Genomic DNA, 27,451 nt, shown 5'->3' with positions numbered 1-27,451 from the left:
ATGGGGGGATTTGTTACCTGTGATAGAGGAGGGCATGCGATTGATGAGAAAGACTGCGGTTTCAAAGGCATAATCTCAGTAAGCCTGGGGAATAGCGGCATGGGATAGTAGGGTAATCCCAGTTTCAACAATGTGCCTGTTACGACGTTCAACTGTTCCCTGTTGCTCATGAGTATGAGGGCAAGATAACCTGTGTTGGATGCCCAACTTGGCAAAATAAGATGGGAGAGTACGGAATTCTCCCCCCCAACCAGTTTGAATGGCCTTGATGGAGGGAGAGAAATGACGTTCCACCAAGGCCTGAAAAGTACGAAAGGCAGAGTAAACATCAGACTTCAACTTTAAAGCAGTAAACCAAATATATTTAGTATGGTCATCAACAAATATAACAAAATAACGATTCTCATTTGAAGAAACTGTGGGGTGGGGGCCCCATACATCACTAAAAACCAAATCCAAGGGAGAGGAACTACGAGTACTAGTTTCACGTAGTGACAATCTACTAGCTTTGCCCATTTGGCAAGCAGAACATAAAGAAGGAGACTTCACGAGCCGATGACCTAGTAACAGTGAAGAGGGTTTGATTGGTCTTCAGATCCTTCACAGAGAAAAAAGAAGAGTGAAACTCAAAGTAAACATTATTGTCACGGCAAAAATGTTGAACAGATAGTAAAGAACAGGGAACATGTAAAACATTAGAAAGAAAAGCCTCGAAGTCAGCCGCGGACCCCATGTTAAAAGAGCCTGGAGCTATTTTTTCATGGGAATGGAAAACCGCATAAGATATGTTGATCAGATGTTGATGTTACCGTCGGCTTTTCAATGCCACGCCTCCACATCACCCAAAGATTTGAAACCTGGATTTGGAACCTTTGCAAGTCTATCATTATAAATAAATTCTTTGTCAAATCCATATTTATTAGAAAATAAACATGGGAATTTTTCCACCTCCATCATAGGCTCTGCAATACACAGAACCTCAGGGTTTTGCTCTCTCAATATTTTTCCTAAGGCCAATGTTGCTGCCTTCTTCTTTACTCTTCTAATGTTCCAAAACAATATCTTCATAATCACTTTTTTGATAGAGCCAACCTGCCAGACTTTCTAGAAGCCTGCTCGTGGACAACCACCTGTTTCCCTTTGTTTTTACTTCTATCTTCCAAGCCTTCCTCTCTCTCTCTCGAACCAGCCTGTCCACCCCCTTCACATCCTCATGGAAAGTCCTGGTCTGATCCATGGTCCGACCCAACGATGGACCCTCTTGGATTTTCCATATTATCAGTGCTTAATCCGTTGGGAGCTTCCATATTTACCTCCCTCAAAGAATGAATCTTTTGGGAGCTGCCTCGAAATGGAAACCAGATCATTCTGTGAAGGCTATGAATGTTTCTCCAGAATGGAAACAATCGGTTCAGCCACTCCGCTGCCCTCTGAGCTCAAACGCCATCCATTTTTCTTGCAATATCCACATCTGGTCACACCATCTTCATAGAGAATAAGTTGTTTAAACCAGAATATCGCCACAGTCCCTGGCTGTCTCCTCTCGACTTGTAGTTCTTCCACCCTTTTGACCCCTAAAACCATCTCCACCTGAACTCTAGCATAATTTCCCATTGCTGCCAATCGAGTCCGTCTATCCAAAGCCACGGGCCTGCCTACCCCTTTGGCCATCGATAGTAATATCTTCTCATGCCAATATTCCAGAGGGAGGTCTGGAAATCGGATCCACACAAGTTTGGTTCGAATGTTCTCCGCATGAACGTCAAAGTCTGGTTTCTAGCGTTGGAAACGAATGGGTTGTTAGATCAAACACCAAGAAACACGAATAAAGAGAGATAATAGATCCGTACGGCACAGAGATTTAACGAGGTTGGGCGAAGAAGAAGAGCGGCGAGGAAGAACTCGCCCTGAAACCCTAGCTTCGTGAAAACCCCAGAATACAATGACTCTCAACAAGCAACAGTACATTATATATATATATATATTCCAAATAGCCCTCTGCTTCCATCACAGATCTCAGAAAAATTCCTCTCGAGTAACACCATGCGTCTGCCTCAAGGACTCGCCACCTCCATTCGTCTCTGGAATCGGGGGGTCTTCCAGAGGTCCGTCAATCAGAGTTGTCTACCTCGATCAGGCGGCCTGCCTCCTCCGGGATCGTTGCCTGAGGCCAAAGCTCTCTCAACTTTACCAATTGCATTCCCAGCCGACATATTCCTCTCACCCTCCTCGGATCCCGAGGGCGTGAGAATATCTCTCCTTCTTCTTCTTCTTCTTCTTCAAGGTATTATAGTATGCTAGTCTTGTCTCTCATCTTTTACATTCTCACACTTATAACCTTGATTAAGTATTGTTTTGTAGTCTTATATGCAAAAGACAATGGTGATGGTAATTAAGCAATTCATTTCATTAGGGGGAACTTTCGCGGTTTATTCCAAGATATGCCACTACGTTAAGGTGAGTTTAATTCCAAATTATCAGAAAGAAGATGCAACACTGTCAAGCTATAGCGTAGACATCCCTTCCTGGAATACAAACTCAGTATATAAAAATGATAATGGAGCATAGCCGAGTAGTTCGTGTTGCACTGTTCATGTGTGCTATTGTTGGTACTTCCATGGTGATGGCAGATGGTGTTATTACTCCAGTAACTTCAGTTTGTCATTCTTCTGTCTTATTAATTTTGATGATTTTAGAACTATACTCTGTATCTTTGGCAGAATTAAATTTGTGAACTATCCTTCACCATATTCCAAATTAGGTATAGAGACTAGAAAGAGGGAGAGAGAGAGAGCCTGTTGATCATCATATCTTGGTGGAATCCCTAACCTTAATTGACTAATTTTTTGCTGATACTCATAAAATTTGAACTTTTGTTTTGGTTTTTCAGTGCTTTCTGCAGTGGGTGGAATCCCGGTATCAGTGCCAACACTTTGTCAAGGTACTCATCTTGCTTATAACTGTTATAAATACTCAGATCTTGATCCAAGTCCAATCTGAATTCAATTCTATATATTATAATCGGAAATGATAAATCATTATAAACAGTATTGCAACGATTTGTGTTAATCTTTTCCTTAGTCAATGTTTATGAATTTCATAGAATGGGTGAGCTGGAATATTCATGGATAATCTAATCTTCGGAACTAATTAATTATTCCTTTTTCTATTAATGTTGTTGATTCTCCAGGTGTTGTTGTTGGCCAATAAGTTAAAACCACATCTCTTCTGATGTTTCGAGACATATAGGAACGGAAGCAATGTTTGCAGACTTGGGTCACTTCAGTGTCCCAGCCACTCAAGTATGTAGAGTGCATAAACTCTTATCTAACTCATTAGGATCACATCCCACAAAATCTGCTAATTCAGTTGTTTAATTACTTTTTCTTCACAGATTAGTTTCACTGGAGTTGTGTGTCCTGCATAACTATTGGCTTACAGTGGGCAAGCTTCATACCTCACTGAATACCCTGAAAATGTCACAACTTCTTTCTATTCCAGTATTCCTAGTATGTGGAATGAGTACATGCATAATTACATACCCTAGAAGTCTTAATTATTTCCTGTTTTTAACTTCCTAACTATGCTTTCTTTCAAATGATGACAGCTCCATTATTCTGGCCACAATTTTCCTATCAGAAAGAGTGTGGTCAAGCCCCTTAGTGGAGCATGCTATCCACCACTACCCTCTAGCTTAACAAGCTTGGTTTACTTTTAGTTTTTCAATGAGGTCATCCACCAACCAAATGCTGCCTTTCTTTGAATGGATCATTAAGTGGAGCTAGAGCCCAAGATCTACTAAGAAGTAATAGCATATAAGGAGTACTCCCTACATGGGAACTTTGTGCATGATCTGACCTCTTTAGAATTCTATTCCGTATATGTACAACTCATGTAATATTATCTTACCATACACACCTAGCCAACTAAGGCTTTGGACTTATCATGTACGTATATATTGCCCCATATCATCTCGCACTGATGTCAACCTTAATTAGTTGGGGAAGCCCTTGCACTTAGATTGTCTGAGTCCACATCCTCAGCGAGCGGTGAGGTGCAGTGAGCATCGAATGGCTGAGAACATCTGAACATGAGCTCCAAGGGGCTCCCAGCCACCCGATGCTCACTACACTAGTCCGCAGCTACAAACAATTTTTACAAGGCTCCTACAATGATATCCATTATTATTATGGATATCAAGCTCTTGCAGACTTGCTCTAAGTTTGGTTGCTTTATTCATATTAACAAGTCTGTAAATGTTTGTGCCCATGCTATTGCTAAATGGGATGTGGGTTACCCTCATCAAGGTCTTTGGGAGTCCTCTTTTGCAGATGATCTTCTCAAGATTATACATCTATTTTTGCCCGGTGACGCGTAATAAACTTCACCCTTCATGGGGACAGAGTTGCACCAAAAAAAAAAAATTTTTGATAAACTAATGGAGAAGAAACCATTTTACATTATGATAGATACCTCTCATCATCACACGTTGGTCTCAAAAATATTTCAAGTCAATTTATAGAAGAAGAAGACTGCTTTATATGGATTAACCCATGCATGATCCTATTTGTTTCATCTCCTTTAGAGCTCAAAACTATAATATATCTTCTGTAGTTTAAGGAAGATCATGGGCAATCTCAAATTTCATATATCATTCCAACTTTGAGAACCTTTGTTGGTGGAATGGACATTATGTCCTGTCCTTGCCTAAAGTTCTTCCTCAAGAAGTTATAGGCATAATTGACTATCATCATTTTGAAGAGAGAGGATTTCGGTTTTGCTACGACTTCTGGTTCACCAAAGAGATACACTACTCCTTTCTCCATTGCTTTGTCGATGAATTGTGTCTCATCTTGTGCTCCAAGGATTGGTCCACTGACAATTTGGCCTGAAGAATTTGTTGATTGAGGATGCATCACTGGAGGAATTGATGCCGACGGGAGCTGATGTGTTGGGTGTGGATTGTTCTGTTCTACTAATTCCTCTTTGTTCATGAAGTTTTCATGAATTACAAATTCTTTCATGTGTTGGACTAGCTGTCGCTCAAACTCCTCTGCTTTATCAAAGCTATCCTTGTAGCCATACCTAACAACACAGCGGAACATCCTGTACTCTCGGGGCCCAACCTGACGGAATAGAAAACGTTCCTCCATTAACACTGTACAGACTGGGATGTGCTTTATTGAGACAAACACTAGAACTGAATGGATGGATGGAATGTTTGAAATGAAGTGAGGAAATATCGGCGGAATGCCTTGAACAAGCTCAGAAAATAGAAGTCCAATTCCAGGCACCCTGTTTATATTTGGGTGGATGGCCAAATCTCTCATAAAATCACTAGAGACCTTGTTTTTCAGCTCAAACATGTATTTCTCTTTGTAGACATAGTGCCATATACACATCATGGTCACAAGAAATGCAGCAAATGCCAACGGAAGCCATCCGCCTTGTACGAACTTATATACCACAGAGGATAGATATACTAGCTCTATTAAAGCGTAAATCACGAAGAAGAGGCCAATCCACAGAATGTTTATCTTCCATATGACAAGCATTATGAGACTGACCAAAGATGTTGTGATCACCATTACAGTAACCACACAAATACCTGCATCAAAGTTGCAGATGTTACATATTATGTTGCATCCCCTTTTTGGGGTGATAGATTAGAAGGAATCTAATTGTAATTTGTGCTAGATATATCTCTAGTATGAAGCATTTAGAGATTACCATATGCATTGCCAATGTTTGTTGTGTTCTTGAAGGCAGCTGTGACAATAATGCAGCCAATCATGAGTGCATAGTTCACCTCAGGGATGTAAACCTGCCCTTCATACTTCTTTGAAGTATGAATCACCTTAACCTTTGGGAAGCATCCAAGACTTTGAGATTGAGCTATAATTGAGAATGCTCCAGATATCATAGCTTGGCTCGCAATAACAGATGCGATAACAGCTACAACAAATTGTGGCCAGTATAATGGACCTGCCATCATTTGATAAAAAAAAACATCCTTAGGAAGTTAAAAACAGGAAAGACTTCTGATGTATGTACTCATATCATGCCTTCTGAACAGAGATCCACTTACCAGGAATAGAGTCATAGAAAACAGTAGCATAATTTCCGGGGTATTTGGTGAGATATGCAGCTTGCCCAATGTAAGCCAATACTAATGCTGGATAAACAAATCCGCCGAAACTAATCTGTGAAAAAGTAATTAAACAACTGAATATGAGGACATTGCTTTGAAAATTAAACTAGCAATAATTTCTAGGATGTGATCCTGAGTTAGGTAGGAAGGAGTTTATGCATTCTACATACTTGAATGGCGCGGACACTGAAGTGACCCAAGTCTGCAAACATTGCTTCTGTTCCTGTTTCACAACAGCAGTGTTGGCAGTTTGGTAACACTTTATTTTCTTGTGAAGTAGTGAGAGGAAATCAAAGGAGGTTTTAGGTTTACTCACCTGTGATGCACAAAAGAACCCCTCCAAGAGATGTATATCCATCTTTTCCATTTCTTTTGAAATAATCAATGATGTACTTTGGATTGAAAGCGCGTAAAATACTAATATCATGCTTGAACAAGTTGTAGATACCGATGCCACCAATGAAAACAAACCATACACAGATCATAGGGGCAAATGTAAAACCGACTTTGTCTGTTCCGAATCGTTGAAATACAAACAGAACGACCAAGATCGCTATAGAAATTCCAACAATGGTATCTGGAGATCAACAACATTGACAGAAAAGGAATAATGAATTAGTTCTGAAGAGTAGATCATCCAATAATGTTCCAGCTGACCCATACTATGAATTCATAAAGATCCACTTGGGAAAAGATTAATACAAGTAGATATGCAGCACTGTTTATGATGATTATCATTATAGATCTTAATAGAGTTAAATTCAGATTGGACTTGAATCAAGATCTGGCAATTGACAGTCTGAAGCAAGATGAGTACTTTGACTAAGAGATGGCACTTGTACTTGGATTCCAACCACTGCAGAAAGCACTGCAAAAAAAAAAAAAAAAAAAAAAAACAAAAAAATTAAAATTAAAATTAAAAGTTGAAATTTGAAAAGCATCTGCAACAAATTAGGCAACTGATGTCTGGGAGTCATCATATATTTGGAACTAGTCCTACTCCACCTAAATAAGATGATTAACAGGCTCTCTCTCTCTCACACACACACACACACACCATTCCTAATTGGTGAATGTGGTGGAGAGTAGTTAACAAAATACTGCCAAAGATACAGTCTCATATAAGAAAGAATGACAAACCTGAGATTGCTGGAGTGAGAACCCCATCTCCCATCACCATGGAAGTACCAACAATAGCGCACAGGAACAGCAAGACGCGAACTACTTGACTGTTCTCCATCAACCTTTTTATATACTGAGCTCTCTTCATATTCCTGGAAGGGACTTCTATGCTATAGTTGGACAGCTCTGCATCCTCTTGCTGATAATTTGGAATTAAGCTCACCTTAACATGGCGGCATATCTTGGAATAAACCGCGAAAGTTCCCCCTACAAGAAATGAAATTTAAATGTTATTGGGTTTCTTCAAGAATTATCTTTTCCAAGTACAAAATTTTAGTCTAGATGAAAGAAGGAATGAATGAATGAATGAATTGACAGGGTATGAAGCTTACCATCACCGTTGTCGTTAGCCCATAGGACGATAAAAACATATTTAATCAAGGTTAGAAGTGTGATAGTGTAAATGATGAGAGACAAGACGCCAAGTAAGTCATCTTTGTGTTTAATGCCGTTTGTGAAGGTGCTGGAATACACATACAGTGGAGATGTGCCAATGTCTCCATACACAACTCCAATGCACTGGAATGCTAATGCCAATGTTGATTCCAAACTTGCTTGCTGCTCATCCAAGATTGCATTCCAATTGAAACACATAAACAACAGCATTAATGAGAAATTGTGACTCGAAACCAGAGACCAACAACAAAGAGAGACTGAAATAACCAAAGTTCATCAATGAAATAATAAACTAGAGCAAGTCTGAGATTTTGAGACCTTTCCTTGGTGGCTTTTGATGGACAAGTTAGAGACTCTTCCAGCCTCCAAGTGAAGGGAATCTACTCGGCCAAGCCCTTTCTGATTCTTCCCTTGGTCATCATTTCTCTCTGGAATTCCCTCAACTGCATCTGCCATTAGTCCTTAGCACTCCTTCCTTGGACATCCCTTAGCCTTTCTTTACCCTCACCCCTTTAATAGGTTAGAAAAAATAAAAATAAAAATAAAAAAAATCTCAAACTCTTACTTGGTGGTTGTTTAAGTGACTTACATTTCTTTTTCTCCTTCGCAATTTGCAAGGATATAGTAATCAAGTAGCCAATAACCTGCACATGATGGCTGCAATGTAGCTACCATTAGTTGGATGCATGACTTGAGCAATTATTCTATCCTTTTGTGGTATCTGATACCTTCAACCCAAAATTCCATTTTCAATCATTTTAAGGAGAGATCTATAAGATCCATAGAAAATATATATTCAATTCCACTAAAAATTCTCAAGCTTATATTAAACATAAGCTCCTCCAACTGTTCAATTCAACTAAAAAAAAATGCAATTTTTAGTATAAGTATTTTATTATCTTTTACCAATAGAAGGTTTCCATCATAGATTATAGAATACAATTGCCTCTCATTGTTGACTTTCTGTTTATTTCTGTATTTGAATTATTAAAAATAATTGAACCTTACATACTAATATCTTATTGACTGGGATCTTTCACACTAGTATTTTATTGATCCACTGCTGCAATGGTCCCTCTTCTTCCCTTCTTCTCCATCTCCAATTTTTCTTCTCTGCCTCTCAAATGGTCCCCTCCACCACACCATCCTTAAACCCTCCGGCGGGCATGAATTCTCTTGTTAATCTTGGGATTTACCTCGAGGGAAAAGATATAGTTTTAAGTCACTGCGAGCATTACAGTGAAAGCTGTAATATTTTTCCCCATGCACCCACTTTAAGCTTTGAAGTTTTTTGGCAGTGCACTATTTGGGTGCCGAGAAGGCATTGGAAGAGGCTATTTTCTTGAGACCGGACTATGCAATGGTACCCTCCATATTGCTTTGCATTCCATGAGGGAGGACGAAAGGGCAATTCATGAGTTTTAGTAGCTCTTCTGAAGAAGGAAATATAAGTGAAATGGAAGTTCTGGTGTTCTTGAGAAACCCATCCACAAGGCTACCTTGGAGGGAAAGCCTACATAGATTTCTTAAATGAACTTTCAAGGAGCTGTCAAAGCTATCATTTTTTTGTTTTTTGGTGGATATCATCCAATAAATTGACTCAACTGAAAGCAACAAGAAAATTCATCAAATCCCAATCCATACTCGCAGTTAGGGATGTCAAATGGTGCGGTTTTGGTTTGGTTTCGATTCGATTTACATCTTAATAAGGTGAAATCAAAACCGCACTGGATATGAATAAGGTGAAATCAAAATCGTTTTCATCTGGTTCGATTTTAGCTGTTTCTAATTGATTTTTGTTATTCGGTTCACAACTGGTTTACATACAGTCAATAGTGTCATTTTAGAAAATGGTTTGCATCCTACAGCTAATGTGAATCTTACATATACTAAACTTCTTATAGAGTCAAGACAATATACTTTTATTTTGTTAAGGACAATATACTTTCTATGTAAAAAACTACACATATGATAACTAATTAACTATGATCCTAGAAATTAGGAAATCAAGAAGTGTGATTGTGTGAAAGCGAAACTCCCCTCTCGGTTAGTACTATGCTTTTTGTTTTTTCCCCTTTTTTTTTCATAGAGACCCATAGAAATTCTAAACGCTTTTAAGTCTTTAATACTAGGTGCCGATTAGCCATCGGTTTTTTGGTTCTGACCGAACCAAACTGAACCAAAATTATGGCCTATAATACCAAAACCGGATAAATTTACTACAGTGTGGTTCAGTTTCTTTATAACCAATCGGTTTTGGTTCTGATAAACGGTTTCGATTATATTTTGACACCCTTACTCACAGTCACATCAATGGAATAATTCACTTCCCATTTGGGTTTACAAATACCATTTTCGGTTTTAGTATTTTTCAAAAATATCTTCTAAGATTCTATTTCTTTGGCTGCGAGCATGGGGTAACTGCAACCGAGACCAGTAGAGAAATCAAAAAAATTAGAGACACCCAAATAAGTGCTAGAATAGGGACCAAGAGGGCCACAACCTGAACTTCTTAGAAAGCAGGAAAGGGTTATAATAGTTCTTTGACTTTGATGCGTCAAGAGGACTTCATCTGGGGCAAGCCCTGAGTCGGCAAGTAAACCTAATCTCAACCTAACAAATATTCTATTAGGTAATAAGTAATAGAAGAGAAATCATTGACTAAAATTAATTAGTAATTGTTGCTTCATCTATTCGTCTAAAAGTCAGATTAGTTGGACAGCATCGATCCAGGACCAAGCCCAATCCACACTTATTCTAGTTCTTTAACGTCTCTAATTGCTATCTGTCTCTGTTTTACTTTGCATTTGCATTGTATACTTCAGAGATTGAATTCTGATATCTTTATGATGCTTTCCTTCGCTAATAATTCTTAGATATCAATTGATGCCACTTACTTGTTTACTAAGTCAATTTCTCATGCTCCCTCTTAAAGAGACACCAAAGAATTATTTTAGCTAAAATATTGGGTATTCCCAATCAAAACAACCACAAAGCGAGAATGAAACTTTCACCTTTGGCATTGTCATCAACAAGGGCCCACAAACACTATCTTTGGAAGCAAAATCTAAGTCTAGACATGACATCCATTACTAGCCCCTCACTAATGTGCGAAGGAAGATCAACCCCCGTACCATAGAAATAGAGCTTTCTTTCAATTGTCGAAACCCAAAATCCTTCATGCAGTTTTTTCTATTCTGTACTTAGGTATTGAATGCAAGGCCAATTTCCAGCTCAATTGGAGATACCAATAGGCACATTACTTAATTGGAGCATAGCATAATTCAATATACATGCTTGATAAGTTCACTAAATGCCACATAATCATTCCACGTGGCACAATGGGATGAGTCACCTTGATAAGCCTATCAAGAATCAAGACTAGACCGTTCAAATAAGCTTAATTTTCCTATATTATTGAGTCACATATGTTATGTTTCTATTTGTATTACCTTAAAACTACTCGCCTAGCCTAAATAGAAAAAACCTTTATCCGCACCCTCCAAATGAATGTTGGGTATGACTGGCAAGGTGAGTAAAATTGATAGTGATACCACTAAAGGTTATCTTCTTTGAACAAAACCTTTTTCAGTCATTAGAAGTAAGAGTCAATACTTGCAAGGTGTCGTCCTTGGTGGTAAACTCTAGCCATGGACAACTGATCTCAAAGACCAATTCCCATCTCTTTTTTCTAAGGAGGTTTATGGAATGGGATGGAATGGGAGAGTAATGCTCCCCCACTCCAACCCCAAAGCCAAAAGAGAATAAGAAAAAACTCAAAAGTTTTTTAGGGTTAAGGGATGGGGGAGTTATGCTCCCCCACCCCAACCACAAGGCCAAAAAAAAAAAAAAAAAAAAATGGAGAGAAATCTCTGAAGTTTCAAGGAATTAAATTGTTAGGCTGCTCTGTCAAGTTATGAAGTATTAAATTTATGTAAATAGACGTGTTTACCCATGTTCTGTCCAGGTTGTCCAATGTGGTAAACGATAAACCGCATGTTTGCCATCCTACTGCAACTGCTTCCTTTTCCAAAGATATGTCAAATTATTTCAGAATAAGCTGTATGCAACCTATAAATCCCACCTTTTTTTTTTTTTTAATCGTCAGCAAAACAAAAAACAAAAAAACAAAAAACAAAAAACAAAAAAAAAAAACAAAAAACAAAAAGCAAAATCAAAAACAAATTCCACACCTTGCATTAGTTTTTGAAGATGAGTTCTACCCAATTGCCTAATAAGTGGTAGAGCCAAGATTCTATGTCAACCCGGTGTGGAGTGAAATTACTTCTACAGTTATTAGGTATAGGGCAGAGTATTCTAAACTTGTTTTATTGACATTCAAGAATGAACCAATCTTATTCTAAGCTTGTTTTGCCAAACGAGTTCAGCTGTTCCTTGAGGTTATTACGAGGTCACTCACAGTCCACTGAATTCAGTGAAAACTTAACGGACATCATTACGTACAAGTTTGCAAGATTAAAGAATGAATTTCCATCCAAGAAAACATAAAGGTTGATCATCCCTCCATCAAAAACTCAGAATTAGGCAATTCCCCATGATCTTAATTTCCATGCTCTGTATTTCTCGCATCTTTTCAACATTAAATTCCACAAAATGCAGAGAATCTCAAAGTTATTAATGGTAAATCCATTTCCAACCAGTATAGCATCAATGTTGTTCTGTTCAGTTCCCGATCTCCCAGCTTCATTTCCACATTAAAACGAACCATATTTTCATTTGAGTAGCCCTATGATGCACGTCCATACAACATTCTCCACTCAGCTGCTGCTCTCAAAAGGGCAATTGTAGGCAGGGAGAATTTCTGTCTGGGTGGAATTTCTTCAAACCACAGATCACAATATCAATTATTGGAGGAATACATTGCCTGAGCAATTGTATCTCTTAAATTTTCTAATTATCAAAATTCCCTAATTTAACCATCCAATAGACCAAGACTTCACCATTATAAAGTCAAGATTCAACCAAGAAAAGAGATTCATAATCTTCCTACATGTTCAATGTTCAACCAAAATTATGACTGATACGTTAGAACCAGGAAAGAAAAAAGGATTATCTCCAAAAGCCTAATCACTGATAAGAGCTCCTAATAGCGTCCGATTCCCCAAACCCTTATTGTACCATCGGTGTAACCAGTGAACAAGGTGCTTCCATCTGCGCTCCAACTCAAGCTGGTACAATACAACATCTGCATAACACAACAAAAAAAAGCACTCAGAAAACTGAAATCTTGCTTTAACTCATTATCAGCCTACAGAATGTATGACATTATAACACGAAAAATGCTAATGCCATTGCCGACAAGGGGCTGTTGATGCTCTGAGCTTTTCAACACACTTCACCCTGCAACATAAAACAGCACACTGAACTGCCTAACACAGGTCTCTACATTGGGCAGCTGAGACATTTCTATATAACTCATTAAGCAAAATTTTGTAAAACAGCACTTTCAGCTTGTAGCAACCGTCACTCCGCAATCATATCACAAACTTATGATCTTGGCATACACTTCATCTTACACATTCAACAAATTTCCACATATTTACTGCAGAGTACAGTGACACTCGTTGAAACTACCAATACTGGACAAAAAGGTGGCAGGCTGAGACACTACATCTTTTAATCCACGCAGAACACCTCAAGTCTCAGTTACTGCTAGACTTTTTTAATTCAAGCAGATAATGATGCTAGAGTTTCATCTGGTTTTCAAGTCTCTATCATAGAGAACTACTTACCATAAATCTTCACTAGACTAATGTTCTAAGGGAATCTATGATAATGACCATACATCATGCTTTCAAGGCACAATCAAGGATGTTATAATGAACAAAAAGTGAATGCAAAGGCTCTTCTTTGAGTAATACCACAATTGGACAACCCTCCGTTCATAAGACTATAATGCTCTGAGCAATATCAAACCAATAGTCAGGTTTTAATCAACAAATTTTTGCCGCAACAGGAAAACAGGAAGAAAAAAAATTGTATATAATAACTGCTTCCACCCAACAGTAGGAATGTCAGATATTGTAAGTTTGCAAACACATGTAACTGAAAACAACACAATGTGTTTCAACAAGAAACAAATAATTGAGAGAATTAGTTAATTGGATGCATCTGCAACACCACTCACATAGTAATGACAGACAACAGTACAGGGCATAAGTCAGTTAGATTGGATATTTTAAGATCAGAAGGTCCAAACATAAGTCAGATATTTAAACAGGAAGAACGAGTGAAATTAAAATCGAAAAGACATTGAAATGAACAATTAAGACTCAGGAATCAGGCATTAAGATTGACAATTAAAAAATACCAAGACCAATAATTTTTCTTGAAAGTTTATCATAAAGTCTGAGAAATGATAAATTGAATTACATGTTAACCACAACATCAGAATTGGGTGGATGAACTGGAGATGATCACATGGAGTGTCTAATGATTGATTCAAACAGTGAAATTAAATTTATGAAATTACACTGTAAGAACAGAAATGCTTCACCCAGCAGATTACCACACATAAATGCAACAACATAAGGTTAATATAAAATTGAAATGAAGGCTCGGGAGGATGAGTGACAAGAGTATGAGATCGGAAAAGTGTGCTTCAGAAGAAACAAAGGAGTGGGCAATGGAAGGTACAACTGAGATGGTCCAAGACTCCAAATGAAAGTGGCGTGAGCACCAGAGCCAGGGGGTCACGAAAAAATTGATTGGACTTTAGTAGGGGTGAGAAAAAAATTGATCGGACTTTAGTAGGAAACAATAGTGTTTCTGAATTAAAAGAAAAATACATCCCAAAATATAGAGAACCAGAAGAAAAAAAATATTTCAATAAACCCAATTATTTGTCATAAGAATGAGCTGAATTGAGTATCCGAACGGGAAATCTACTGATTTTGGTTTTTATGATCAAGGGAAATCTCCTAATGAGTTTTCTAATCAAGGAATCATGTATGCATGGCTCATACAATCATAAACAGATACATGAAAAGCGTTCTTTCATTCCTTCATATAAAGGAATTATATCTGACTGACATTTTAAATTTTGTTCCATAAATCAACTTCAATATTATGAAACCCCCCCCCCCCAAAACATCTACTTTTGGTGATTCTTCCATATGACAATAACATGACAACAAAGAAAAGAAAGTCCCCTTACAGGTGGAGAGTTTAAAGATATCAGACAAAAAAATCCACTTAATTTCACTATCTATTTCAACAACATCCAATGATAAGAAATATACCAAGTATGCCTGTGATGGGCCAAGCTAAGGAACCAAAAATTGAAAGAAAAATAAGTTGAATATGTAGTCCTACAGAGTAAATAATCAAACAATTAAATGTCAACTCTAAAACCAAATATACCTGATTCTTGCCAGTGGGTGCGTCGGGTTTCAAGTCCTGAACAATGCTCTTGCTCTCCAGATCCCAAATCTTAACACTCTCCTGCGTGGCCGCGCAAAGCCAATACCTATTCGGACTGAAGCATAGAGAATGAATAATAGCCCCAGCATCGAGCGAATAAAGCCTCTTTCCCTCAGCTAAGTCCCATAGCAGCGTCACACCATCCTTCCCACCACTGGCACACAGAGACCCATCAGGGGAAACCGCAACTGTGTTCACATACCCACCATGACCAGCCAATGTGCAGCGAAGCTTACAATTGGTGAGATTCCAGACCTTGACGGTGCGATCCCAAGATCCAGAAACGATGGTGGGCTGGAATGTGTTAGGACTGAATCTCACACAGCTAACCCAATTGGTGTGGCTATTCTCGTCTTGAATGGTGTACTTGCATTCGCCAAGTGTGTTCCACAGCTTGATCGATCGGTCACGGGAAGCCGAAACGATCTGACGATTGTCGATTGAGAATGCAACGGAGAGGACATCCTTGGTGTGTCCAACGAAACGACGAGTAGTGACACCAGTGTTGAGATCCCAGAGTCTAAGCTCGCCGTCCCAGGAACCAGAGAGAGCGAACTGACCGTCAGACGAGAGAACGACGTCTTGGACAAAGTGAGAATGGCCGGTTAGACGGCGACGAGGGACACCGTATGCGCTTTCCTCCTTCGTGAGATGCCAGACAAGGACCGATTTGTCACGAGAAGAAGAGACGATCATGTCCGAGTTGTCGATGGGAGTGGCGATCGCGGTCACCATGTCTGAGTGACCCTTCATCACCCCTCTAAGCACCAGAGATTCCGCCATGGTATCTTTCTCTGCTTGTGCTTGGAGAAAGGAGTAGAGAAGAGATAAATAGAGAAACCCTAATTATCAGATTAGGGTTTTATAGTAGAGAAGAATCAATACTCGAATTTGGGGTTTTTGGTGTGGGGGGGGGGGGGGGGAGAGACTAGATCGAGGGAGAGAGCCGATTCCTCAATGAGAGCTAGGGTTTGGGAATTGGGAATGCACGAGGTGCGCGGTCCAGATCTCAGCCATTCGGATTGCGCTCGAACCGGAATAGGTAACGTCGAGCAATGTTAGGCTGGGCCAGGAACGAACTCTCAACATAGCCAAGGCCGGGCCAAGGCAAGAACTTCAAGGGTCCAATTCCAAAATGGGACTTTGGAAATGTCAAAAGGAGCAAAAGTTTCATAGGAAGTATAGTTTTTTAGGGCAAATTATATGATTATCCATAGTATATTTTTTAGGGAAAATTATATGATTATCCATTTTTGAGTTTAAGTTAATAAAATACCCAAAATTAGGTTTGGATTTACAAAACTAAACAAAACAATGATTCTCTTTCGTCTTTCACATACAATCAGGTATTTTTGCTAACTGAAACTTTGGGTGGATAGTTTTGTAAACTTAAACATGATTTTGGATATTTTTGTTAATTGAAACATTGAGTGGTCAGTTTTGAAACCCAAACCTTATATTGGATACTTTTGTTAACTAAAACTTTGGGTACATAGTTTTGTAAAGAAAAACAAAAAAGTGAGTGATCATGTAATTTTTCCTTTTTTTATGAATCAAGTTTCCTTCACCTAGTCTCATAATCCACAGGATCTCTGACCTTCTTATTCAATTGAGAATGAGTAATTCAGATAGAACTAAGTTTTCCTTAATCTATGATGAAGGGAAATCTCTTGATCGTGGGGCTATATACATGCGGGAGGGTATTTTGAGGAATATACTAAAAACTCTACATGAGTTTGTAAATCCTAAGATTAATTGTGTGATTACCAAAAAAAAAATATATTTATTGTGTGATGAATCTAACCATATAGTGGGGAAAACCCCATTTTTTTTCCCAAAAAAAAAAAAAAAAAATTCTCCTATCAGATAATAGGGAATGGAATTTGATGATGACATATTCAGTATTCAAACAAGGAAGAGGTTTTCTATTCACCTGGGTGCATAATGACTTTTCCGTCTCTTTTTTACCCCTGTCGTTTGTTCATTAGCTTGATGAAAGGTAGTGTTGGGTTGGGTCCGGTTGGGCTCAACCCAATGCCTCACGCCATTCTCAGCGTTGGGCTTCACAATTCTAGCTCAAGTCCATCGTATAGGTTGAACAATTCAGCATGGCCATGACTGGGCTTAAGGTGGGTTCAGGTTGGTTTAGGTTAAACAATTCAGCCTAGGCCCAATCTAAAAGGAACGAATGAAGCCCAAGACTAACTGATCTTTTTTTTTTTTGGTAACAAAAAAAAGATGCTCCATGGTATTGACCATAGCCCTCAGGACAAACCCTGTATGGTAAGCAATACTTCCGCAGGACCAATGGGCAATAGTGCACATGCGAAGACTCTAATCCACAACCAGCCACTTGAGCGTTGATGGGTTGAGAGCATTTTCACCACTAGGCTACCAACTCCATTGGTTCAAGAGTGACTGATCGATTACTAAACATGTCGACCTCAAGAATAATTGGACGATCACACTACAAGCCTAATGATTTCCTGACTAATAGATCGAATATTGTGACCTATCAATAATTTTTTATTTATAGGCCCGATTAGCTCATTTAAGGATCATTTATAATCCATTTAAGGATAGCTCAATTAGTTTATTAGGCCTTTTAAATCCTAATTAATACAACTATCTTAAACCCAATTGTGGTCCGAAATTAATCGTTGGACCAGATAAAAATATCCATGTCCTAACTTACGAGGCCTGATTACTTAAATGAGCAAAAACAATATAGGGCCTTAGATAGGTACCAAACTGATTAGGCCCCACTAAAATCAGGATAAGATTCTTCTCCATAGAACCATTGGACCATAGAGTGATTTCACAGTTGGGGTGACCTTGAGGCATGTGCCTGGGTCCTCCTAGCCATGGTATCACTCTATGGTCCATAGGCTCTATGGAGAGGATCCGAATCCCTGAAACCAACTATGTTCACGAGAATTCAACACATTTTTCCTAGTCAAGGAGAGTCTATGGATATGCAACTAAATGTGAGCTGTGAGAACAATTAAAGAGGTACTTTAGGAGAGTTCAATTGAGAGAGAGAGAGAGAGAGAGAGAGAGAGAGATCATGGTTGCCATGGAATACAATGAGAGAGCATTAATATCTGTTTGAGACACTGAAGGCTCGTCTGAGTTGTTTTTTTTTTTTTTTTTGTCAGATCTCTTATGAAATCAAATCCATGGTGGAAGAAGCCAAAGCAGTGATATGCAAGGCAGCTCACTCACTTGGAGTAGACCTCTTGGCTGTTGGCAACCATGACTCTGGTGGAGGCAAAAGGTACATATCTCTCTCTCTGTAAGATCATCTCAAACTACTGTAGCTGTGAAGGTCGACCAGACACCCAAATTAGTTGGGGGTGGGGGGTGTGGTGGGGTTGGTAATCACCATGGTGGTATGACAGCTACACCACTTAATCAAATTTAGCTGTAGTCTGCGTTACAATCCTATATGGCAGTAAAAAATAATGAAATTTAAAAAGGTATTTTGAAAAATATTATAATCTAACAGTGTATTTATATACCCTAGAAGGAAATAAATTATTCCATTTCTTAGGCTGTTTGCAGGTAGGTGCAACCCGGGTAGCAATAAAAAATTTTCCCACATCACTAGTGCGAAGTAGAAGCCCTTATAAATTATTGAGCCACATAACGTCATATTCTGACCCTATCAGGTATCATTTAATATAGAAATAAATAAATAAACATTGTGATTTGACTCAAAAGATTATGAGAAGTTGCTTGTTGAATATGATGATAAAAGATGTTATTTTTACTTTGAAAAGGAAATTGCATGTTCTCTCCTTTGAAGATCAGGTCTATTTATGAGGATATTATGCATCTATCTTCTTTTATTGTTGATTATAATTTTAGTTTTATTTAAAATGAGATTAATAATTTGGTTGATTCCGTGATTAGGAGGACTATGGCTAATGTCATGCACAATAGTTTGGCCCAATTCTAATCCATGGATCAAAAAAATGTGTATTACTCTTGCCATGAGTTCCACACATAATTTATGAATGAAATTTTCTTCTACTCAAAAAATAATAATATTAGTAATAGTAATAAAAACTCTCTCTCTCTCTCTCTCTCTCTCTCTCAAAAGCTACTCTAGCTATGAAGGTCGGCCAGAGACTCAAATGAGCCCTTCCACTTACCTTTTGTACTGATAATGACAAGTTTCCATGTGACAAATGCAAAGATCGCATATATAAATCAAAGAAGAGTTTCTTGTCTGGAAATGTAGCCTAAATCAATAGGAAATACCCAACCACTACCCTTGAAAAAGCTTCATTCTCAAGGGGTAAAGTGGTCATTGGAGAAGAGGAAATTATAGATAGACGAAGGGGCCTAGGGTTGCAGAGTACACTCCCGGACAGAAAACATTTTCACATAAGTTTATTCCATGCAAAGTATACATTTTACCTACTTGTAGAGATAAGGAAGAAGGTGGAGTGGTCAAGGTCTTAGGTGTCAGTTTTGACACCCATATTGGTCTCCATCGATATCAATATCAGTGTAGATCAATTGTATTGGACTAGAGTGAACCATTTTGTCCTTCAAAATATCGATACAATAGTTCTTTTCATTTTTTGAGACTATTTTACTTGTTTCTGTATAAAAACTATTACTACGATATCAATATTAGGTACCAGTGATACCGATACATAATGGCTGTACCAATACATATTGGCCGGCCAATACAGCCAATACAAGGTATGGATCCCTTGAACCGTGGGAGTGATCCAAAGAAGATCCATTGAGTTGATTAGCTTTTGTTGATTGCGTCTTTGTATAATGGTCGTGAAAAGACACCATTACTTATTTACATTACTTCATCAAGCTTCTAGCTCTCTCTCTCTCTCTCTCTCTCTCTCTCTCGCTCTCTCTCTTTTCATCTCTCTTTCACGGAGTAATGCTCAAGGTTTCCCCTTAGTTTTCTCTTTGTTTAGAAGATATTGTTGTGAACGTATATGATTGGTGATGTATGTACTGTGGTGGTACCCATTTGAGTGTGGATTAATTAGATTCTCGTAGGATCTGATCTACATATATAGAATCCATCACTCAGCTTTTTTTTGCTTGGATTTCATGTGTATGAATTAATTTTGTAAGAGAACCTGGTATGTTCTCTACCCATTTGCCCATTCAAAGGAATTTTTTATTTTAATTGAAATTTCAATAGGTATATAGAATATCAAATCTTCAGAACATTAAGCCCCCATTTGTTTGATGGATAGAAATGGTTGAAAAACTTGTGAAGTGTATTACACATGTTGTGGGTTGGGTTGATAAGAAAAAGAAATAATGGAATACGTAATTTTTAATGAGGTCAACCTCTATGGGAAAGAGAGAAAAATGAAACTGGGTAGAATTTTATTGGAAAAAAGAGGAAATAGGAGAAAGAGAGATAGACACAAAATAATTTTTTCATGAAGTCTTACCAATTTGAAAGTGAATGGTGTGAGAAAAATTAATTATCACTCAACAGACCACAATTATTGCATTAAATAACATTATCTGATAAGTTTCGCATCCAACAAACAAACAACCAAGATTTTTTATATTTTAAGGAAATGTTTCTCATGCATTCTCCCATTTTATTTATTTTTACCAAACAAACTAAGCCTAAGGGAAATGAACATAAAGTACAGCTACCAATACAAAGCCCTAACCTAAGAGCACATGCCTTAATGGTCAACCTAAACTAAGGGCCCGTTTGATAACGTTTCAAGAAACGTGTTTCTGCCCTTTTTGTTTCCAGAAACAGCAGAAACGGAGTAAAAAGCGTTTGATAAAACTGTTTCGTTTCACTTATTTTCAGAAATAGAAATAGAAATTTTTACTTATTTATGGTTCAAGAAACGACCTAGGCGAAACAAGTTCAACTTGTTTTGCCGTTTCTGGAAACGACTTGTGGCCATTCTTTTATTGGTTATTATCGACTTTTAAAAACATGACTTATCAAACACCTTCAATTCCGTTTCTGTTTCTAGAAACGGAAATTTATGTTTCTACCGTTTCTTGAAACAGAAAAGGTAGAAACGTTATCAAACGGGCCCTAAGAAAGAGGTACATAGATCCAAAGAAAAAATTCCCAAGACCACTTTGAAAAGAAAATCCAAATCACAATCCATTTCCTTATAGGAGGGACCACTTACTTTGAAAAAGCAAACATTTCTTCATTATGTGTTGGAATTTTGGTTGCAATGCAACTATTTTTCACTAAAAGCTCGTTTGGTATCGTTTCTATTTCAGAAACTCCATTTCATGTCAAAAACGGAAATTTCAGTTTCTGTGTCAAAACATCATAAACGATTTAAGGCTGTTTGGTGAATCTATTTTTAGAACAGTTTCATAACAAAAAAATGATAGTTTTGCTGTTTGGTAATACTTGTTTTAAAAACCTTTTTTTTTTTTTTTCTCTCTCTCTCTTTCTCTCTTTTCTTTTCTTTTAAGTCAATAATTATAGAAATAACATTAAAATACTATAAGCATAAAAATCCTTTGGGACAATAAAGTATTACATACCAACGAAAAAAAAAACATGGTTTCAAAAGGATGAATAAAATACAGAACTAATAATGCCTTGTCCAAGTTAATTATTACATAATTACTTGAATGCATAAAGGATGTCTTTTATCTTATTTGTTTGGTCCTCTAATCCTTTTAAGTGTTTCTTCCAAATTTTCTTTCATGTACTCGTTCGAAATGGACGGTGGTGTGGATGATGTTGATGTTGAGCTTTCTAAACATAATGTATGTTGTATGGTAGAGACATGTCTTTCATCTTTCAACCATACAAACATATCATATCAACGATTATCAGCTTATATCAAATAATAGATGTGATTAGAGTCGTTGAAATTTAACATTGAATTAAAAAAAATCTAAAATTGTATATAGGTATAGATCAATCGTAGAAATAAATTACTCCAGTTGAATTTAGGCAACATAGAAAATATTATCCCTTGTTTGGACCTTTTGTCGCAATTCGTACTTTGTATTGACCTTTACCACATCTACATAGATGTAATTGGTCCACCCACATGAAAAAATTACATGAATCTTGACATTTGAAAAATTCTCTTTCAATATTTTTACTCGACTTGGTTGTATATTTACCACAACTCTTCCACCAAATTTCACAATTTGCTATTATGAGTGGAGGCATAAAAGAAGTCATCTGTAACAGTAATTTAAATATCAAAGAAGTTAATATAGCATCTAAATATATGACATTCATAATAATATATCAACTTGTACCACATACATAAACGTAACATAAAACAAGTACTACATCACTTGAAACATCAATTTAGGTTTTCAATTTTGTCAAAATAGTTATCGATTTTAGTTTTCAACTAGTTTTGGCATCCTTTACTGTCTAGCCATTGCATTTGTAATTCTTAGCCTAGTGGCATTCATCTCTTTTGTCCTATTTCATTGACTAGATTGTGATACAGAATGATCAACAAAATCTTCATGTGGCGGATTCAAGTCATCTTCTGTAACTTTTAAATCATCACTCATCCCCACGAATTCAGCATCAGTAATATGTTCTTCTCAAATATAGTTGTGTAGCCCACAACATGCTAGTATGATTGATGTCTAAGCTTTCACTGGGAACTGGTGCATTAGCCTTAAAATTTAAAATTTGTAATTCAATACCCCAAATGTACGTTCAATGACATTCCAAAGTGATGAATGTCTATAATTGAATAACTCTTTTGCTATTCTTGAGGATCTTCTAAGCCCTTTGTAGTCCGGTAGATGGTAGAGGTGGATGTGAAAAAATCAATTGAGGATCACTCCTTGCCTGTTCAAGTACTCGATAATCATTTGCACTACCTTTTCATCCCGTATATACATATGTGAATTGCAATGTCAAATAAATATGCACACATCACATTTTGAGTTGTGATCCCCTTCCGATTCCTATAGCGAGTTTGATCCTCTCTTGGAACTATCGCATGGATGTGAGTACCATCTATGACGCTAATACAGTGATATGACATATAGTGACAATTAAATGGTCACTACATATAAGAATATAAATATTCATATATTTAATTATAAACATGTATCATATTAATAGATTTATCTTGAAAAAAGGGTAGTATTTCGGGTTTTGTGCAATCTCTGTCGGTATCATACTGATGTATGATGGTATGATTTTCTCCTTAGCCAGGCGTTGCATTGCAATCAAGACAACATTGAATGTTCAACTAACTGTTTCTCTAGAGTGTTTGAAATGATTTTGGGTGTCCCTATTACTTGAATCCTTCCCAACAATCCACAGGAACATTCTAAGTTGTTCATCTACTCGGATGTTGGTCATGTCTTTTTACCAACCCCTATGTCTAACATAATCACATAGGTTGAGAAAGACATGACGTTCCATCCTAAACTCTTCATAACATTTGTTGGCATACCCATTCAATACCTTATGCATCATGACAGCACCTAGAAATATACTATCTCTACATGGTTCCCAAATATATACAGTCTCACTCAGTAATTCCATTCTCATGTGAATGATCATATCTTCTTTATCACTAGAAGTTTCACATAATGCATTTGATATAATTGTAATAAATTGACAACTACTTCTCAAGTTAAAAAAAAAAAAAAGAAATAAAACACAAGTAGCCATCATCGAAAGTATTATCCTGAATCCAAAACTATCAAAAGTAATATTCAAACACAACCATCAAAGGCATCTAAAAGCCAAGTCCTCTTAACAGGCTCTGCACAGACAAACAACTCCCTCAAACTAGGATCAGCACACATACGACTGGTGGCCTTCAAATATGTCTCCTTTGACATATCAGGTATGGAGGATAATACCACCTCACATGCACTCATATTGAAATATCGAAGATGAGATGCACCTTCCCCACCACGAATAAAAGATGTAACGGAATTACTAGATGCTTTCTCAATTTTAATGGATAAATACTTCTCATACAAGTCATTGACGTGGCTATCTCCCTTATTGGTGCTCTTTTTTCTTCGTCCTGTGGATGTCCTATCAAGATTTCGCTTGTAGTAGTCTGAGTTAGAGTAGGAGTATCCTCATAGAAGGTGTCAGTCATGCCCAAATGCACTGGGGTACTAGGAGATTCAAAGACTTACTCAATATCCACACTATTATCAGTTTCGTTGTAATCCAAATCTTGAGCACTGTCAATCCCTAAGTTTCCTCTAGCATAGGCATCCCCAAATATCATGCTCAAATCTTGCCAGTTGTTTAGTCCATACTTCTTGTATTTCAACCAATCTGGATTTTCCTGCATACACAGTCATTGTATCACTAGTATAAAGTACTCCTCATTGCAATCTAATTTTGAAATAATTCAACTAGCTGGTGAGATCTATAGTACCTGTATTGCCTTATCCCATACAGACTCATCATCAACTGTGACTGATTTTGTCATTGAGTTCCACCCAAATTCAGTTGTGTCAAGTAGTCTCTTGAATTGTTGGTACTCGTGTTTCAACTTGTTCATCTTGTTGCGTAATTTTTTTCTCCCAACTGTATGATTTAAAGCCTTCTGAAATTGCTTTGTCATGTCCTCCCATCCAGTTTTGTTAAATGAATTACCAGATTTGTGTCCATTTTTTACAGCTTCTTTCATTACCTCAATGAAAACAGTGGTCTCAAGTTCTGACCATTTAACGGTAGGGATACTACTTCCAGACATAACAGCTAGACTTTATAAGTTAGCGTAAAAAGTTAGCATACTGGGTTGAAAAAGACTGAACACTAAAAAAAGAAATAACAAAGTTCAGGTGATACCAAAACTCTGCAACACTGATCCATCTAGAGAATCCATACTCACAAAGTGGTTTCTCATGAAAAAAAAAAAGAGGGGAAATTCTTCAAAGCTTCACTTTATAGCTGAAAATGGGATTTTTAGTAAAGTAATTCACCCCCACCTTTGTTTCTATCATGAACATTTGAACAAAATTCAGAAAGTAAAAACTACATTGTTTCTGCAACAAATTACTCAAGAGGATATCAAAGATCTCTTCCCATACTGAGTGGCAATCCTAGTTTCAGTTTAGGGTCATATGACAAGTATTCCATGAGTACTGCCAGGTGTTACTAACTTACTATGTATAACCCAAATTTGTCTAGAGAAAGCTTATGGAAATCTAAGTCATTTCCATACTGAGTGGCAATCCTAATTTCAGTTTAGGATAATATGATGAGTATTTCCATGAGTATTGCTGGGAGTTTCTGTGTTACTAATACTAAATATAACCCACGTTTGTCCAGGGAAAACTCATGGAGATCTAAGTCGAATGAATTTGCAATACACCCAACTTGAAGCAGAAGAACAAAAATTTGTGCAACTATTTCCTATTCTTTTCATTTTTTCATCAGAGAAAAAACTTGTATTCATTTCTTTATACAGATAATTACAACTAATTTAGTATTCATTCATTTCTGAGACACATTAATATATGTCTAGAGTCTAGAAGTGTAACAGTATAGGGGAAATAAATTCATTGAAATCCAACAACAAATGAACCTAATCTGATATCCAGCCAAAAATACATGGGGATAGCATAAAAGGAAAGAAAACCTCAAGTCTTTGCAGGAAAATACAACTATTTTTTCACCCCTAATAAAGGAACCTTATTCTGATATCCAACAACAAAATGATCATGCAATAGGTATAATCCTTAAATCCAAATTGAACCAAGACACTAAAATGGAGAAAAATCTCACAAAGAATATGAAATGTATCAATCCAAATACACAAACTAGATATCAGAGATACGAGCACACAACCAATCAAACCACAATGAAGAGATCATAGTGAACCAAAGACATATACCTGATTCTCAGGTGAAGAAGTCGACAGATGTGGGCGAAGGAGTGTCTCTGTGCTGTGTGCAAATCAGTGAACTAGCTCTGTTGCTAGTGATTTCTCCCTCTCCCTCCTCACTCTGTCTCTCTCTCTCTCTCTCTCTCTCTCTCTCTCTCTCTCTCTCTCTCTCTCTCTCTCTCTGAATCTTTCTTTTAGGGTTTTCTCATCAGAGTTCAAGAAGAAAATCTCTCTCTCTGAATCTTTCTTTTAGGGTTTTCTCATCAGAGTTCAAGAAGAAAAAATCCGATTGGAATAGATGGAAAATAACGTAAATATGCAGCCAAATGAAGCACAAAGCTTAATAAAAAATATGTTTGTCGGACTTTACCTACTCTGCGATTTGGGGAAATTACCTATGTCTTCCCTCTATGATTGATTTCATAGGGCTAAAGAGGAAAACGTATGTATACCTGATCTGCGATTACAGAACAAGAAGAAAGAGAATAGGTTTAGAAGACAAGAAGAAGAAATTTGAGAGGTTTTAAAGGTTGATTTTAGGGTTAAGAACAAATTTCACTTATAAAATATGAAGCTCTAAACGCTGGAATTTGGAATCCCTCGTCGGTGGTCAAAAAAACTCCAAAAAAAATTGGCTCTTTCACCTGCTTTGTGCTTTGTAATTGCAGTAGAAGAAGACGAAAGAAAAGATGTTAGAAGAGAAGAAGAAGAAAGAGGTTAGAAGACAAGAAGAACAAACAACGAAGCGGCTTACCTACACTGGCGATTTTATAACTCTATCGCTGGAATCTGGCTCTAAACTCGATCTCTATCATTGGAATCTAGAATCTGTCATCGATGGTTCAAAAACCCTTTACCTATACTCTGAGACTACCATTGGACACATACGAAAATGAAGAGGTTTAGAAGAGAAGAAAGAAGAAAGAGGTTAGAAGAGAAGAAAGAAGAAAGAGGTTAGAAGAGAAGAAGAAGGAGAATGGAGGTACCTACACAGGAAGAAGAAATCGCTTCATCCTCTCCCTACGTTGCTTTGCTTTCTTGGGAATGAAAGTTCTAAATTTTTCCTTTTTTAACACCTTTGGAATGAAATTGTCGGATGGAACGGGCTTTTGTCATTTCGTCTTTCCTCTTTCAAATCCTTTTTTTTTTTCCAATTTTTGGTTCAAAAAAACTGAAACACAACATATGGTTGCCAAATAGATTTTTAGGTTTTTCTGTTCTAATAGAACAAAAAAATGGTTGAAACATTTTTTTGGAACAATACCAAACGGGCCCTAAGGCTGTGTTTGATAGCCAAAAGAAGAAAAGAAAAGAAAAGAAAAGAACAAAGTACACTTTTTGTACTTTTTTTCTTAGATTAAGAATTTTTCTTTGCACTTGGTATGTCTTCCCCCAATAAGCTTCTTCTTTTCAAATTCAAAATTCTTCTTGGGAATTG

At 37.2% G+C, this 27,451-nt stretch overlaps 3 protein-coding genes and 2 long non-coding RNA genes across 5 annotated transcripts; 2 read left to right on the top strand and 3 right to left on the bottom strand.

Annotated features, from left to right (window-relative positions):
- Positions 1-2,035: 2,035 nt before the first annotated feature.
- Positions 2,036-3,158, top strand: LOC122058740. The gene is made up of 2 exons (XM_042621729.1): positions 2,036-2,284; positions 2,891-3,158. The coding sequence occupies exons 1-2, from the start codon at positions 2,044-2,046 to the stop codon at positions 2,998-3,000; spliced, it is 351 nt and encodes a 116-aa protein (XP_042477663.1). The 5' UTR covers positions 2,036-2,043; the 3' UTR covers positions 3,001-3,158.
- A 45-nt stretch (positions 3,159-3,203) lies between these two features.
- LOC122058176 lies at positions 3,204-3,639 on the top strand. Its single transcript, XR_006133762.1, has 3 exons — positions 3,204-3,302; positions 3,395-3,509; positions 3,608-3,639. It is a non-coding gene; the product is annotated as an uncharacterized LOC122058176 (long non-coding RNA).
- A 998-nt stretch (positions 3,640-4,637) lies between these two features.
- Positions 4,638-8,185, bottom strand: LOC122060375 (potassium transporter 5-like). Its single transcript, XM_042623492.1, has 9 exons — positions 8,048-8,185; positions 7,666-7,891; positions 7,292-7,540; positions 6,969-7,019; positions 6,468-6,728; positions 6,322-6,374; positions 6,089-6,203; positions 5,731-5,985; positions 4,638-5,608 (listed from the first exon to the last, which is right to left on the bottom strand). Exons 1-9 carry the CDS (start codon positions 8,183-8,185, stop codon positions 4,638-4,640), a joined length of 2,319 nt encoding a protein of 772 aa, XP_042479426.1.
- A 4,500-nt stretch (positions 8,186-12,685) lies between these two features.
- Positions 12,686-16,080, bottom strand: LOC122079320 (guanine nucleotide-binding protein subunit beta-like protein). Its single transcript, XM_042645697.1, has 2 exons — positions 15,113-16,080; positions 12,686-12,935 (listed from the first exon to the last, which is right to left on the bottom strand). Exons 1-2 carry the CDS (start codon positions 15,953-15,955, stop codon positions 12,834-12,836), a joined length of 945 nt encoding a protein of 314 aa, XP_042501631.1. The 5' UTR covers positions 15,956-16,080; the 3' UTR covers positions 12,686-12,833.
- A 10,335-nt stretch (positions 16,081-26,415) lies between these two features.
- LOC122077513 lies at positions 26,416-26,879 on the bottom strand. The gene is made up of 3 exons (XR_006139814.1): positions 26,768-26,879; positions 26,573-26,667; positions 26,416-26,470 (listed from the first exon to the last, which is right to left on the bottom strand). It is a non-coding gene; the product is annotated as an uncharacterized LOC122077513 (long non-coding RNA).
- Positions 26,880-27,451: the final 572 nt, after the last annotated feature.

The sequence above is a fragment of the Macadamia integrifolia genome, chromosome 1, assembly GCF_013358625.1.
Source record: "Macadamia integrifolia cultivar HAES 741 chromosome 1, SCU_Mint_v3, whole genome shotgun sequence".
In the NCBI taxonomy this organism is placed as follows: Eukaryota; Viridiplantae; Streptophyta; class Magnoliopsida; order Proteales; family Proteaceae; genus Macadamia; species Macadamia integrifolia.
Note: the sequence above shows the minus strand (reverse complement) of the source record. Positions and strands in the feature narration are given on the sequence as shown.